General features: G+C 36.6%; 1 protein-coding gene across 4 annotated transcripts in view; it reads left to right on the forward strand.

Moving 5' to 3' along the window:
• Positions 1 to 16,704, forward strand: part of ABHD17B (abhydrolase domain containing 17B, depalmitoylase) — a 49,648-nt gene extending 32,944 nt beyond the window's left edge. For 3 of the 4 annotated variants that reach the window (XM_019650687.1, XM_019650688.1, XM_019650689.1), the window contains exons 2-4: positions 7,923 to 8,392; positions 12,032 to 12,211; positions 15,160 to 16,704. In XM_019650687.1, the coding sequence (XP_019506232.1) occupies positions 7,926 to 8,392; positions 12,032 to 12,211; positions 15,160 to 15,379 (867 nt within the window). In that variant the 5' untranslated portion in view covers positions 7,923 to 7,925 and the 3' untranslated portion in view covers positions 15,380 to 16,704. Of the gene's footprint in view, positions 1 to 3,534; positions 3,635 to 7,922; positions 8,393 to 12,031; positions 12,212 to 15,159 lie in introns of all 4 variants that reach the window. The other variant, XM_019650691.1, reaches the window with a different exon arrangement.
• The last annotated feature ends 660 nt before the right edge of the window (positions 16,705 to 17,364 follow it).

Genomic DNA, 17,364 nt, shown 5'->3' on the forward strand with positions numbered 1-17,364 from the left:
GGGCAGTGTCACTGGCCCTCATATGTGGGATCTGAACCGGGGCCCTCTGGCGTCCCAAGCCAGCTCTTAACCAACGCGCCACTCGGCCAGCCCAAAATATATTTGCTTTCTTTGTTAACGTGATTTAGTAAACTTTTTTATTTGGGCGGGGGAGTGGGGGGTGCTTCTTCGATGCAGAGAGTTGTTAATCTTATTAATTTACTAACTCATTCATCCAAAAAGGATTAGAAACACCATTATGTGCCAGCTACTCTGTTTGGCACTAGGGGTCCAGTGGTAAGCAAGCAGATGTGATTTTGCCCCCTGGAACTTATAGACTAGTTCCTGGCACATTATCATCATCGATCTATGAGCATAGGCCCTGCCCTTATTTTACTAAATTTTCAATTTTTCCCTTCAACCTCCTTTCCGCCTCCATAAACATCTACTCAGATATGCATGTCCTTAGATATTTGTCCTTGGAGATACATTATATTTATGTGTTTTTAATTTATATTAATGGTAGCATAGACCTGTTTATTCCTTACTTTTTTCACCTAGTACATTTTTAAGCTCTAGCTATCAAAGTCACTACTTCTGACTCTGCATAATATTCCATTGTCTGTATCCAACATATTTACACTAATTTCACCAGTGATGAAATCTGTGTTGCTTCCTACACCTTGATATAAATATTGCTGCAGTGAGCACCCTGGTGTATGTTACTTTGAGGCTTATGCAAGTATTTCTTTAGAGTACTTAATCCCAAGAGTGGGATTCTGGGTCATAGGTAGACAAAATGGCTTACTAAGCAGTTCACAAGTTCCTGTCCCGTCCCGTCACCCCCATTCTCACCAATACTTGATATTACTCAGTTTTCTAATTTTCATTTTTCTTAAAGTGTTGAAGTGATATTTCTTGCATTTCTCCAATAGTTGGGAGAGTACCTTTCTTCATATACTTGTTAGCCTTGTTTATCCATCTGTAAATCTCATTCGTATCTTTTGCCCATCTGTTCTCTTGAGTTGTCTGTTTTTTCTTGTTTTTGCAGAACTTCCTTATTATCATATCCCTCTGACAGTTGTGAATGAAGAAACAAATCATTTTTCCCATATGTTTTTTCACTGAATTAGAAATCCTTTATTTAAATGAAGTTAAATATACCAGTGTTTTATCTTCTGTGGATTTTTTTAAAGTTATTATTAGTTTTGTCTTTTAGGTCTATAGCCCCTCTGGGGTTTATATTGTACATCCTGAGAGGTAGGGATCCAAGCACTTTGCCTATGTCTTAGATGCCTAGGACCATCTTCTCAAGGATCCATCCTTTCCTGTAGCTTTGAGAAATCAGCTATGTCATAGGAGATTCTCATTTATACATAGGTCTGTTTGTAAGCTCTGTCTCCTGTTACTAGGTTTGTTTGTTTCTGTGCCAGCACCAGTCTGTCTTTATTACTTTGTCTTTGTGCAGTCAAATACCTGGGAGGGAAAATTCCCAGCTACCCAACAAATACTGAGTTGTCGGAAAAGTCATGACATGTTTTTTCTATGTTTTTCATTGTAAAAATGCGTCATGACTTTTCTGACAACCCAATACATGAGTATGTCTTTCTTTGCACAGTTATCTTAGCTTTCCAAAGACTTTATTTTTTCTGCTTTATTACATATTCACATATTATATAATTTATTCACATATTACATAATTCACATATTATACAGTGTACTCCTTTAAAATGTGCAATTTCACCTGAAACTAATAAAAATTTTTAAAAATAAAAAATAAAATGTGCAATTCGATGGTTGTTAATATAATATTAATAGAATTGTGCAGCCACCACCCAAATCAATTTTAGAACATTTTTCTTACCCCAAAAGAAACCCCATACTCTTTAGCCATTGCTTCCCAACCCCCATAACCCTGGAACCACTAATCTATTTTTGTCTGTATAAATTTGCCTATTCTGTACATTGCATATAAATGGACTCATATAATAAATGATCTTTTGTGACGGGTTTCTTTCACTTAGCATAATTTTTTCAAGATTCACCCTTTTGTAGCATGCATCAGTACCTGTTCCTTTTTATGGCTGAATAATATCTCATTGTATGGATATAATATTTTTATTTATTCATCAATTGATGGACATTTGGTGGTTATTTTGTGTTTTGTTTTTGTTTTTGTTTTTTTTTAGCTGAGCCATCCTGCCACCTGTTGGCAGCTCAGTGGCTGCTCAGCTTGGGCTGGGACTTGAACTGCTGTTGCTCAGAGCTCAAACTCTTGAGAGAGCTCTTAACCAACTGAGCCACTCCGCCAGCCCCTTGGTGGTTATTTTGGATATTGTGAATTATACTGTGAACGTTTCATGTGCAAGTTTTTGTGTGGACATATATTTTCATTTCTCTTGGGTGTATACTTAGAAGTGGACTTGCTTGATCAAATGGTAACTGTGTTTAAGTTTTTAAGGAACTGATAAAACTGTTTTACAAATTAGTTGCCACATTTTGCTTCCCACCAACAGGTTCCAATTTCCCCAGATCCATGTCAACCCTTGATATGATCTGTCATTTTGACTATAGCTATGCTAGTGGGTATGAAGTGGTGTCATTGTGGTTTTGATTTCCTAATGACTAATCATGTTGAGCATCTTTTCATGTGCTTACTAGCCATTTGCAAATTTTGGGGGAAATGTCTATTCAGGTTCTTTGTCCATTTTTTAATCGGGTTTTTTTGGTTGTCCTTTTTTATTACCTAAGAAATTCATACATTTCATCAAAGTAATTTAATTTATTGACACTTTTTTTTAACTATGCAGGTCTGTCTTTTTCATTTAGTGGTTTGTATTTTGCTTTTCTCTTGATCGGTCTTGTCTGAGCACTCTTTCCACAAAACAGTGGTTAGGAGTTCAGGCTCCAGTCATCCTACCACTTGGGATTTCCACCACTTATCAGTAGATTTGGCAGGTTACATAGCTACTCTGTGCCTGTTTCCTCTAACGGTATAATGATAAACTGTATGTCAGAGGGCTGTTAAAAGGATTAAATGAGTGAATCCTAGTTGCTATTGGTAGTAGTGGAAGCCTTTCCTGAGACTCAGCTTTTGGTGGGTCCGTTAATTTCTCTATTACTTTTTGTTCTCTATCGTTGATATCGGCCTTAGTTTCTTTTTTCTTATTTCTTTGTGCCTACTCTCCTTTTTGAGTTTAACATGCTAATAAATATTCAAAGCTAGAATTTGTAATGAATAACTATACTTAAGACGTCATACAAACTATAATTTTTATGGTGGTTATATCTGAGTCATACTTACATTCATGTTTTTCTTCTATGTCTCAAGCTTATCAACAGTAATAGTCTGAACAAGTCAAGTGACTGGTGCCCCAGCACATTTTCACTTCTTAAATACTCTCTAACTCTTTTTCCAGTCCTCTCTACATTAGCATTCTCCAAAGTTTTGATTTTGGATTGTTAGAGATATGCTTTGGTACCATTTCCCCCGCCCCGTCTCCATTGCGTACTTACAGAAAAAATACATATTAACATTTCCTTTATTTGTCATAGCTCAGATATAGTCATGGAATCTTCTAAGATTTATTTTCCTCCTTGCTGGAATATTTCGAAGAGAGTCTTGGTTTGGTAACTTTCTGGCATTTTTATTCAGGTGAGTTTCATATAAAATTAGACTTAAAATTATCCAAATTTAAAAGATATTTCAGGAGTGACAGGTTAGCTCAGTTGGTTAGAGTGTCATGCTGATAACATTGAGGTTGCCGGTTCAATCCCCACATGGGCCACTGTGAGCTGCGCTCTCCCTAAAAGAGTCATCTACGCCATTGTAGCATGAAAGCTATGTGTAACCAGTGACCATGGCTGTTCCCCAATTTAAAAAAAAAAAGACAATTCAATGACTTTGAAGATTCATTTTCCTCCTTGCTGGACTGTTTCAAAGAGGGTCTTGGTTTGATAAAAATATCTTGTATGCCTGCAGATATTTTTATTTTATCCTCATATTAAAATGGTGTTTTATGGGCCAGCTGAGTGGCACCTTGGTTAAGAGTTGGCTGGGGACGCCAGCTCTGAGCAGCAGGGCCCCGGTTCAGATCCCACATGAGGGCCAGTGACGCTGCCCTCTACAGCTAAGATGGTGAACAACAGCTCAACCTGGAGCTGGGCTGCCATGAGTCGCTGGCGACGGCATAGTCTGCAGTGGGACTGGCCGGCTGCTGGCATGAGCTTTCGTGAGTGGCCATGAGCCGCTGTGAGTGGCTGTCCAATGGCCGGTGAGCAACTGCCTCACCCAGGAAGAGCGCAATGATAATACCAACATGGGCCAGTGAAGCAACGTCCTCCACAACTGGACTGAAGAAAAAAAAGGACAGCAACTTGTCTGTTCCCCTTCCCTGATTTCCCAACGCTGTTCCTCTCTCCCAATTCCTCAATAAAAATCTTTAAAAAATAAAATAAAATGGTGTTTTATCACTATGTAAAATTCTAGGTTCAAAGTTTATTTTTTTCCTTACTTTATTATTACCCCCCAGTGTATTGCTATTAAAAGTCATGTTCATCTGATTCTTGTTCCTTTGTAGGTTTAATTTGTTCTTACGTATCTATTTGGCACTCTAAACTATTTCAATCTGAACTTTCTTTAACTCTGAGAAATTCTTAGATTATCTTAATTTTCTCCTATTTTTTTCCTGCGACTCCTATGGGACTGATAATGGTATTTGTATTTTTATCCTCCCTAAATTTTATTTTATATTTTGTATCTCTTGGCTCCTCTCTCCCTGAAAAATTCCATATTTGGGAATTCCTCAGCGTGATCTTCCAACTCACTAACATGTTCTTCAGCAGTTACTAATTCTCATACAACCAGTTTAATTCTTTAATTCAGGTACTGATTTTTTTTTTTATATGAGGGATTCTAGTTGGATTTTTCTTTGACATTTGTTTCCACATCATCATTAAGTATTCATTCTTTTTCTCTCTTTTTACAGGTTTATTATAACTTATTTTAAACCCTTGTTCCTGGTTCAAAAATTCTATAACTTACTCAGTTTGTTGTCTGTCTTTTATGGCTTTTGTGTACTCTGAGATGTCTACCATTTTCCCCCCTACAGTTCTTCACTGCCTTATCTCTTGAAGATTTTGTTGCCAAGAAAAACCAGTAAATGGCATTTTTATTCAGTTGAGTTTTATATAAAACCAATTGGACAATCTAAATTTAACAAGGTACTTCAATGATTTTTAATTTTTTTTATCAAGAATAAAATGTTTTCTCCGTTACTTTCTCAACTCTGATCATACTGAAATTTAGGATTATTGGCTTTATTATACTTTTATTATGAAATTTTTCCTACTTACAGAAAAGGAAGGAGTAACTTTTTAAGCAAGTCTATGTTGCTGCTGTATACCAGGCCTATTATTATTAGGACGACAATAATTTGCAAGTTTTTGTTATTAAATGGACACTGGTTATCTCAGTTTGACGTAGTGGTGGTGGGAATAATTCCTTCTATCACCATTAAGAAAGTCAGGGTGTCTTTTCATTAGACCAGACCCTAGCACTGCAGCTTTTCTCATGTGTGCTGCTTTCTCACCCTTGGTGTTCATCTCCAGAAGCATCTCTGCAGCATTATATGTGCTCAGTCAGCCAGGTTTATTTCAAAATTACTTTATTATAGTATATAAAAGTCTTCACATTCAAGAGCTAAATTATAGGAACATAGCCTAGCTATATACAGTTTACTTATTAATCAAGCTTTTAATAGGCTGTTGTGGGGCACCAGTTGATGGCATGTAGGGTATTGGGGGCAAGAATTAACCTCAGGCAGATTATTAAACAGATAGCATTGCTGTATTTTACCTTCTACCTCATCTTCTTTTGACCAAGTCACCTCTTTCTCTGCAACTGACCCTTTGATCTCCCTTCCCTGTCATTTTTTCACCAGGTCCTTTATCCTCCTGACCATAATAATAAATTTGTAGCCAAATTCTGTAGTACACATTGCCAGTTTATCGCATAGTCTTTGCCAGCCAAGCCCTGGACATGCCCTCAGAATCCTTCTCAGCACAGCATTTCAGAGTTAGCACTAGAATTAGAGTTAGCGCTAGAGATGACACCTGGTTGTCATTTCTGTCTTGACTTTTGTTCCATCCAGACCAGGGATCGGCAAAAGTTTGAGATGGAAGAGCCAATCCTGTTCCTCACAACAATTTAAAAATTATTTGAGAGCCATAAAACAAATGAAATAACCATTATGTGAATAATATCCTTTAAACATTTTATAAATGAAACTGATAGTTTTATTTTCATTTTCAATTTTACTTCAGAGCCACATGTACATACCCAAAGAGCTACATGTGGTTTGCGAGCTGCAGTTTGCTGACCCCTAATCCAGACTAAGACATTAATGTATTCAGGTTATATTTGCTTTGAAGGCTGAAAAGGAATAAAGGTAGAATGGCAAGTAAAATGTTTCCCAATGTCTAAGCGACACTTTTCTGTCCTTCTCTTACTCATCTTTTAAAGCCTTTTATGTTGCTCCTATGCTTTTTTCTCTGTGCTGTTTCTGCTGCTTCTTTCTACTCAATTAGTTGACAGTAAGGACTCAACATATTTGTATTGGACAATACAGACTAGATTTTGATTCAGTAGTAAGTGAAAAAGGCATTCGTTTCTTTCCCAGTATTTTTGCCTCTAGTCATTTCTGAGTTGATTTCTTCTCATTGTTTGGTATAATGTACATTTTTTCCTATCCTTGTATTTAGATTTTTTTGGAGAAAATTAGGTGCCACCAAACCCATGGAAGGTGTTTGTTTTGAATTCCTTCTTTCTAGAACTAAGCAAAGGGCTACTACAGCTAAGAGAAGATAGGCATTTGAGAAAGACAAGATAGAAGAAAATGCTGATAGGGCAAACAAGTTAATATGAGGTAGATTCTTGGAGAGGGGGCCATTACTGTATTACATGCCTTAACTATATCATTGTATTTGTTCTCAACCGCACTCTGTTCAGTATAGGCATTGGCCCCATTTAAGACAGTGAAGGTCAAAAAGGTAAATAATTTGCCGAAGGAAACACAGCTAGTAAACAGTAGAGTCGGGATTCTACCTCCCTTTCTGACTACACACCTTTGTTTCTTCCCATCTAATCATTTAGAAAAATTTTACCTTTACCAAATTTAACCTTTTACTATAATGGACTTTATATTATAGCCTTTTTAATTTGGCCAGTGAGTACATACATTTTAATGTTTTATAGGTTGTTTGGGCCTTTGGCACTAACGCTAAAATGATAAGCTTCTGGTACAAATAATGCCCTGAGCCCTTGGCTGTGCCCCCCCATGATGTAGGACAGTGATGGGGCCTGGTGTCAAATTCTGGCTCCACCACTGCCTTACCTTGTGCAAGTTTCTTCTCTCAGACCAACATACAGAGACGTTTTGAGGATTAAACATAGAAATATGCACAGAACACTTAGCACAGTGCCTGACAAATAGTAAATGCTTCCTAAGTGCTATCACTATAGATTTATATATGTTAAATCCCGAACTTCTCCATGAGGTTCTGAGAATTTTCACTGAGTTGCACAGAAATTATAAACTAAAGATATTTCACATTTCTATGTTATTTGTAGAGAAAAAAACAAATATTACCTCTCCTCTTTGTACTGTTTTTCATATTTTGGTTAAATACTATAAGGTATAATCACTGCTATTTGAAACATATTGTATAGTATTTGAGTCTCTCTCCTAGTCAGAAATACTGCCTCATCCCAGGATTTACAGTATTTCTAGGAAGATCCCAAAAATCTGTTTGAGGGAATGATACTTGAAACAACAGTAGGAGACACTGACCACTGGTGTCTTTGTTTTAAACCTTCTATTGTATGAGAATGCAAAATTCACATTCTCTGATTAAAACGTTTTCTATCTCCTTTTCTTTTTCAGAAGATGAATAATCTTTCATTTAGTGAGCTGTGTTGCCTCTTCTGCTGTCCACCTTGTCCAGGGAAAATTGCTTCAAAATTAGCATTTTTGCCACCTGATCCAACTTACACGCTAATGTGTGATGAAAGTGGAAGCCGCTGGACTTTACACCTATCGGAACGAGCAGACTGGCAGTACTCTTCTAGAGAAAAAGATGCTATTGAGTGTTTCATGACTAGAACCAGTAAAGGCAACAGAATTGCCTGCATGTTTGTGCGTTGCTCCCCCAATGCCAAATACACTTTACTCTTCTCACATGGAAATGCTGTTGATCTCGGTCAGATGAGCAGCTTTTACATAGGACTGGGATCACGGATTAACTGTAATATATTCTCATATGATTATTCTGGATATGGTGCAAGTTCTGGGAAACCAACGGAGAAGAACCTCTATGCCGACATAGAAGCTGCTTGGCTTGCTCTTAGGACAAGGTAAATAGTAGTTGGGAATTATTTTCTAAAATGTTATGTATAAGTATAGAATGAAAGCTTTTTTATAACACGTTTTGAAATACTAAATAAAGATTATATTTGCCATTATATACCAATGAAGAGTTAAACTTAGATTATAATTTAAAATTTTTATATAACGACATAAAAATTTTTAATTCGGGTCACGTTTTTGTGTCTGTGTTAGTGTGGGTGTGTGTGTCATTTTCTTAAAAATTTAAGCCAGTGACAAATGTTTGGTTTTATAAACTTGTTGAGAGTATGATAAACATGTTTATTCAGAGTTGCAACATTTCAAGGGAATGAGAGAAAACAGTGATTTAGCTAGTTAAATCATTCACTTGATCTATCATGAACCATGTAAGAGGCTGAATTGTTTTTGTTAAAACCCTAAAGCAGTGTTTGGATGGTTTTATATAATTATCTCCTTGAAGGTGTGACCTAAAGATGCCATGTTAGAACTATTTTTAAAGTTCATTCTGTAAAATGGAGATTTTACTTTACGCTCTGGACTCAAAATTTGGAGAGATGATCTCAAGTGAAAATAATGTTATGACAAACCATTTTAGTAAAACCTCTTACTACATCAGTTATTCTTTGATTATAATGATACATTTTGAAGAACTAGAAAGTGAATTAATCTTTTCTAGTCATCAGGATATGTCAGATTTTCTTGAAAAATAATGAAATTTTGTAGAATTGACTATTTTCTCATCAGACAGTGTACAATAAATAGAAAGATATCTTAGTACAAGTTATTCTTTATATTATACATTGATAAGCTGCCTGACTTCCAGAGTATTTTAGACGAAAGCTAAAGGACATAAAGAAAACTTACCATTTCTAATTTAATGTGTAAATATTAGTGGTTTCGGTTAGTTAAGAACCTCCTCAATTTTGTTAGTAGGCGTAACCTTTTTTAGAAATTGTGTTTAGAACCATTTACCCCTCCAAGATATATAATAAAACTAAACTCTCATAGCAAAGCTCTGTATAAAGGGGATTCTTGAATCAATTGAAAAGATACAAAACCATATATCTGATGAGTAAGAAGAAAAATAGATGGTAAGTAATAGAAGTAGTTGGTAAGGAGCTTGGGAAGGTAAAAGGAGGGGTGCGGAATGTTAAAAAATATAAACTTAAAAACCACCTTAAATGGCCAAAGTCAAAATCTGCTCCCCGTATACTGCTGTCAGTTGCCTTAGGCCTACAAACGAAGAAACACAAATGAGTGCCCAGTTGAATGTAGTTGTAGTATAGTAACTGTCAGGAAAGTGGGATATTTTTTTAATAACAGATTTATTGTGACATAATTTATATACCATAATTCACTCTTAAAGCATAACTTCAGTGAATTAGTGTAGTTTTTAAGGATGTTAAGTTAAAGCAGATAGCCTTCATTAGTACTTCTAAGTAACACAAAAGGATAACTTCATTCATATAAAACATTAGTATACAGTTCAGCGTTCTATGTTTATATAAACAAAAACCATTGTAAATGGTCAGCTTAAGTATTTTTTCTTTTTTAATCTTGCCAGCTATCACTTTGAAGGAAACATTCTAAAATTTCTAATCTTGGTTAATTAATCTTTTTATACACACTTGTGATGACCAGTATGAATGAGGTACAAAGGCAGAATAGATAATTCCTAAGTAGTCTCATACCAGTTTAGTTGGCATCAAATTTCACATTTATATTTTTTCTCATGTTGAACCCTAAATATGGTTAGAAGAGTTAGTTAAGCATAGGTAGTCTTAGGAAATTTATTTAACTTCTCTGAGTCTGTTTCCTCGTCTGGCTAATGAAGAAGTTGGCTTAAATGATCCCTAAGATCCTTTCCAGTTCTGGAACTCTATCATCTGATAAAATGTAATCAGAATTTGTGACTTTTATTTCCTTTATTTGGTTTAGGGCTTAAATAACCAGGTGGGGGAAAATAAATAATAAACTTAAGTAATTATTATTTGAATGATCTCCTTTTCAGAGTAATCTATAATAATCCCAGTTTCTGAACTTCTGATTGATCAACAGAAAATAAGGGACCAATATTCACTATGCAGCCTTCCCTGCAGCCTTTGAAATCATTATGTTTGTGCTATAATGGAAACAGCACTAGACTATGAGTCAGGATACCTGGGTTCTAATTATATGTCTGTCACTAACTTACTCTGACTTTGAACATCTGCTCAGTAAGCAGCTGAACTAGATTAGATGGTCTCTAAAGTCCTTTCTAACTTGTACTATTCTGAAATTCTGTTATTGCTTTGAGTCCTCTGATGCTAAATTGGCAGCTGCCTCTGCTGCGCTGGAGGCTTGCCATGACTAGCTTTAGCCTAAAATCCATAGTTGCCACCAACAGTGCTGCTATTCAGCTAACAGCAACTGTGTAACCTCAATGGTTATGCTGACGCTGCAAATGTTCATTTTCCTAATTTTTTCATTCCTATACAGCTAGGTCTATTTAAAGAAAAAGGCTTTTCTGAGTTTACTTACATTACAGTCTGAAGTAAATGGAACCCAGTTTCTGGGACATATCCAAATGCTTGATTGGGAGATACTATGGGAAGGTATGTCACTATCCTGATAATTGTAATAGTCCTGTGCCCCTGGAAAGGGCCATGGGGAGCACATGGGGTTTATCTTGCTTTTTCCTGGTAAATGTTCAGATAATTTGGAAAGCTCTATCTCGTTTTCAGAAGATTAGAAGCTGTTGTGCAAATGGCCCTTAGAAGCCAAAAGTAACTACTGCCGGACTTCTAAGTGGAAAAGCATATTTGACGTTATTCTAACCCTTAACCCCACATTTGTTAGCACTTGTAGCATCTCACTTAAACTTGCAGCAGTTTACAGTTGGGGCAATTATACTGTAGACAAATAATAGTGCCTGTAACATAGTATGTATCCAATATTATTGAGTCAGTGAGTTTAAGGAATTTAAATCTGAGGCATTTTTAAAGGGAGTGAAGCAACACTTTTGAGAAGTCCATTCATGATGTGTATTCATAATTAACTGAATCATTTGGCGTTTGGAATTCTCATTCTTCTGTTTACTTTTTTAATCATTAGTCCATTTGTACGGTAAATAAAGGCAAATTTCAAGAAATAATAGTAATTTGCTCTTGCCTAATATGATACAAATATTTTATTCATTCCACACTGTACCTATGCCACACTTTCATTACTATGACCAACTTCAGAAAATAAAATAAGCCACTTTTGATGTTTAGAGAAATAAAGAACTTTTGTTACATTAAATGGAAAATAAACACTTAAACATCAATCCATTAGTGATATATGTTCCAAATTTAGTCAACAATACGCTACATTGAATTACATAAATGGTTTAATTAAATCCATTTTTAAGATTGAAATTTTAAAAGACCTCAGCAGTTATGTTTCCAAAAAATGAAATTGAAACAAATGAAATAAGCTAAGAAAATAGATCTTACTATAGCATTAAATATGATAGTGACGACTAAGAAACTTACATTTTCGATATAAATTTGTTGATGTTGTATCTTTCTAAGTCATTCTGTTATAAAATTAAGTAAGTCCTTAGGAATGATTGAATATTTCATGCCAGCCCAACTCTTTTTTTTTTTTTTAACTGGACTTTGTAGATATGGCATTCGCCCTGAAAATGTGATAATCTATGGCCAAAGTATAGGAACAGTACCATCTGTGGACCTTGCTGCTCGATACGAGAGTGCTGCTGTGATTCTTCATTCTCCCCTGACCTCGGGAATGCGAGTTGCTTTTCCTGATACCAAGAAGACCTATTGTTTTGATGCATTCCCAAAGTAAGTATCAATATTCAAAACACTTTAATTCAAAGAAACTTTTGAGGGAATTTTATTTCATCACTTAAGGTATTCCTGATACAACTCACCCAGCGGTGAGCTGCTTCTATTTTCCATATATTATAGAAATGGTGAAAAACTAACGTGTGAAGAGGGTGGTGGCAGTACACCAGTCAGGAGGCTGAGATGTTTGAACAATAGTGATCTGGGTAAAGAGTGCTGAGGGCCTTTTACCCAAGACAGCGGCACTAGTATTAGAGACGAGAATGAATTTGAGAAATGAAATTGACAGAACTGGATATCAGACTGGATATAGGAGGCTAAATAAAACAACTTGAACGTAATTCCCAGGTTTCTGACTCAGGCTGCTAATGGGTGATGATGGTGCCATTCAGTGAGACACATAATACTGGAGGAAAGAAACAAGTGGAGGGAGAATGAGACACGTGTGCATAAAAATGAGTGGATGATTCTAATGCTATCTGACTGACAAAAGAAGTGAAATGCAAAACAAGTTGAGTCTTAAATGAACTGGAATAAGTTGCTGCCACAAAGTCTGCAAATGTGGTGTTAGGCAAATTTGTAAAAAGGGCTGTTTCTCCCGCTGCTTCTGAAGACAGGATGGTAGTTCCCACCACTTCCTCTTCATAGCTGGAGAAAATTGGTGGCCTATTTTTCTCAAAGGGAGAAGGCAAGAAGTGAGAAGCTGGCAAATTTCAGTTTTATTTTCTTTCCCTAGTTGGCAACAACACAAAGGATTTTTTGTGAGTGATAGATTCGCCAAAGGCCAACTCATCACTTGGTTCTTTATAAGAACAGCAAGGGTCATTTCCAAAACATATTTTTTTCATCATGAGCCAGTAAGGGTTCACTTCATAGAGAAACGTATGGAAGCATATGATCTCATCACAAGGGCAAGCGCGAGGCGGGGGAGCAGAGAGTTCTCATTTCTACATTTTGGGTTTGTTTTTATTTTAGATAATGGTGATTGGAAGGTATGTGCATTATACTGCTTCTGTCTAGCTGAATAGTAGGGATGATGGGGAGGTATTTGGGGTACTGCTGTCGCCAGAAAACTCACCTCTGTCTAGCTCCCTCTTTCATTATTACGCCAACGGGGAGGACAGCACTAACAGTAAACTGTTTGAAAAAGATTATACATTTCTTTTTATTTTTTGTTCTAATTCCTTTAGTATTGAACATTTAACAACAAATAATATACCCAAACAATTTTCCTTATCAAATGCAGCCTTGAATTACTTCATTGATTTTTCTCCTTTTCAAGATTCTGTCCTCATTTTGTAGTTATAATGGTTTATCTCTCTATGGGTTTTTTTTTTTAAATATTTTTATTCGGGAATTGGGGGGATGGGAACAGCGCTGGGGAATCGGGGGAAGGGGAGCAGACAAGGTGCTGTCTTTTTGTTCTTCAGTCTAGTTGTGGAGGACGTTGCTTCACTGGTCCAAGTTGGCACCATCATTGCGCTCTTCCCTGGCGAGGCAGATTCAGTCGCCGGCGTCTGGACGGCCGCTCACTGCGGCTGCTGGCCGCTCACGCTGGCTGCTGGCTACACAGGGTAGCCCATGGCAACCCACTACCACAGGGGCTGCAGCCTATGCCTTCGCCATAGACTCATGGCAGCCCAGCTCCAGGTTGAGCTGTTGTTCAGCATCTTAGCTGTGGAGGACAGTGTCACTGGCCCTCATATGTGGGATCCAAACCGGCGCCCTCTGGCATCCCAAGCCAGCTCTTAACCAATGCGCCACTCGGCCGGCCCTTTCTATAGGTTTTTTAAAAGAGTTATTTGTTTGTAAGATTTCTTAAATCTCCATGTAGTTAATGTTCCTTTGGGTTGCCTTTTTTTAAATTCTGATTGTTTTGATCTCTGTCCTGTATTTAGTGTTCTCTTTTGATGTCTGATAATTCTTGGTTGTCTGCTTATAGTAAGAACGAGGGATGAAAGTGCTGATCTGAAGCAAGTGGTTAAGGCTTATGGGCTGTGAACTTCACTATAGAATGATCTGATCAAGTCAGTTAGCTGGGAATCCCCACCCCTCTCCCATGTCAATATTTATATATCTTTCCTCTTAAAGTGGATGCAGCCTCCAAAGAAGACTTTCTGAAACTCCCCTTGGTGGCTGAAGGCCTGGCTGCCAGTATTCTGGAAGCCCAATGGGGAAAAAAGGCTCACAGCAGCCAGTATGCATATGTCTGCCCTAAACTGTGTCTGCCAATCTCCTAGTTCATAAACCGGCCAGTTTTGGGTAGAGAGCAATTACCTAGCTGCCAAAAGAAGGGGAAAGAACCTGGGGGAGAGGGACCTAAACTGTTTCTTAAACAGACTTGAAACAAATTCGAAGATTTCAATCACCCCCTTCATCCTGCTGTCATTTCCCAGCCTCCTAGGGTATTCCATTGTATAAATTGGGTCGGTTCTTCACTTTACCTTCTATCTTCTTCAAATTGTGTTTTCTCCTATCTGTTTTTCAGCTCCAAAATTTTATGTTTTACTACATTCACTCTATTTTTGTGAGTTAGCACCCTAAAACAAAAACAGAAAAACATTTTGCTGTCATTTGAGTGCAGAGAGGAATGAACTTAAGCACCTACTTGAAATGATCCTTAGTTGCCTCCTCTACTTGCAACCTACGTTTCTCTGTGCGAAGCATCAACATTGTAGAAAGTTGGAGTAGGGTGACGGTAACCATTGAGTGATTGCCTCAGAACAGAAGCACATGAAGTTGACTTCCTTAGATAGGCTTAAGGAAGAATATGTAAGGGGACTTTTGAGGCTTATTTGAAATCCAAGGGGCATCCATCCCTCCTGGCTCGATGCAAAGAAAGCTCTACGTTGGAATTCTCTCTCTGACACAGCACAAGAAAATTGTTTCATGTTCCTTTTCCTAGTTAATTCATTGATTTCCACTCCCCTCCTCTTTCCCAACAGCATTGACAAAATCTCTAAGATAACCTCTCCAGTATTAATAATTCACGGGACTGAAGATGAAGTTATTGACTTTTCCCATGGCCTCGCGTTGTTTGAGCGCTGCCAAAGACCTGTGGAGCCTCTGTGGGTTGAAGGGGCCGGTCACAATGACGTGGAACTTTATGGACAGTACCTTGAAAGGTTGAAACAGTTTGTGTCTCAGGAACTGGTAAATTTGTAAAGTATTCTGTAAATTTGCATACCGAGTTTTCTTTTGCTGAACTGCACTCTTTGGTAAATAACATAAAACCTGAAGGTTTTGTTTGCAAATCATGTCAGTTGCCTTCATAAATGTACAGGTAATGATTTGTTAACAGACTTAATGAAGGTTTTAATTACCAGAACTAGAACTGGAAATAACAGTATCATGCAGTCAGGCTGTGTAATTTATATTTTTTCTGTGAATTTTTTTTTTTAAACATCAAGATGAGTACTGTATGGAATTTTAATTCTGTAAAATCAGATGCTGTAAAAGTATTGCCAAATGCTTTTGCATATGAGAAACAAATTTATAAATATTTTTAAAACATCTCAATGTACTAAATATCCTGGTATACAAATGTAATATTCTTTCGATAAAAAGCTGTATATCTAAAATAATTCAAGTACTCATAATAGAATAAACTGTAAGAAAACACACAAGTTCATTAGAGATTACCTAAACCCTGTTGTACAGGGATAGAGGTTTAAACGGTGATTTTATTGTAAAATACATTGAATTTTCTGTATTTCCTGGTTATCATACATTTTCTCCTTTACAAAAAAAAAATGATGTAAGTCTTAATTTTTATGCTATCTGTTAATTTACCAACTAGTTACCTTGTAAATGAGAAGTCATAATAGCACTGAATTTTAACTAGTTTTGATTTATAAGTTTGGTACTGTGAGGCAACTACTTAAAATTTTTATTTTAGTTATTTAAAAGGCATTTAGAGCTTCAAGAATGATTTTGTATGCAATGTTGTTTTAAATTTTGACTAATCTCATACAATTGCAGTTCTCTTCGATAGAAGACAACCTGAAAGTCCATTATATGTTCTTCAAGACCACAAACAGACTGGCTTTCGTCCCTTTCCTCTTTGGCTATTTTTAAGAATAGGACCTATTGTTTTGGATTACTATCTGAGAAATTCATGGATTCACTCCTGGATGCAGGAGCTAAGAAAACATTTAATTCATAACTTTTATAATAACCAATGTAGTAAAAAATAAAGTTCACACACAAAACTAAGTTGCCTTTCCTTGAATGAATCTTGCCTGAATAAAACAATGAAAGAAAAATAAAAATTAAATTAACGGTATGTAGTCTAATTTGTAAATGAATGAACATTGAAATAATACACACTGTGGATATATTTTAAGGCCTTATGTAGTTTAATTGTTCTGCTTGTTCTGTGGTTATGTCTAAGACTATAGTATATGATTCTCTTCAAAGTATATCAAGTATTGTGAATGCTTTGGTTCAGATGTGTCAAACTAACAGTAAAACAACAAATATACCACTCAGCTGTGCTTGTTTGCCTTTTTCCATGCTCCCCACCTCCTACTATAAAGAGTGAAAAAATATAACATTCAGCTTAATAGAACATATTTCTATAGTTTTCTAAATTTATCACTTTTTTTCTTTTGGAGAGGTTTTTCCTTCTCAAGATTGTCTTGGAACCTATGTGATTCCTTCTTTGTACAACATAAACCCTAGAGTTTAGCTAAGTGTTTTCTTTGATTACCTGGGGAAATCACAATATTGATCATACTAATTCCGTGTTCACTCAGCAAATATTTATTAAATGTCTAAATCTTGCAAAACCCAATGCCCGATAAAGACAGACATTAACCATGTCCTCATCGACTTCACAGAGTAGCTGAGGAGGCAGACACCTCATTGCACAGGGATTACTATTCAGTAAGGGCTGAAGGAGAGTAGTGGGATGATAGTATAGGTAAAAGGTTCTCCTGGGAGGGGAGCATGGGGAGAAGGGCAAGGAAGACTCCCATGAAGTAGTATTTGAACTGAGCTTTGAAAGATGACTAAGAAATGACAAGACCTGGGTGGCCCAGGAAAAACATTCCTGGCTGAGGGGAACAATATATGGAAGCCTAGAGGAAGGATGATGCATTTGGAATTGAGAAGACTAGTCAGAGGTCAAGGGGAAAGGATAGCATAGA

Source organism: Hipposideros armiger, unplaced genomic scaffold (assembly GCF_001890085.2).
Source record: "Hipposideros armiger isolate ML-2016 unplaced genomic scaffold, ASM189008v1 scaffold_144, whole genome shotgun sequence".
Classification (NCBI taxonomy): domain Eukaryota; kingdom Metazoa; phylum Chordata; class Mammalia; order Chiroptera; family Hipposideridae; genus Hipposideros; species Hipposideros armiger.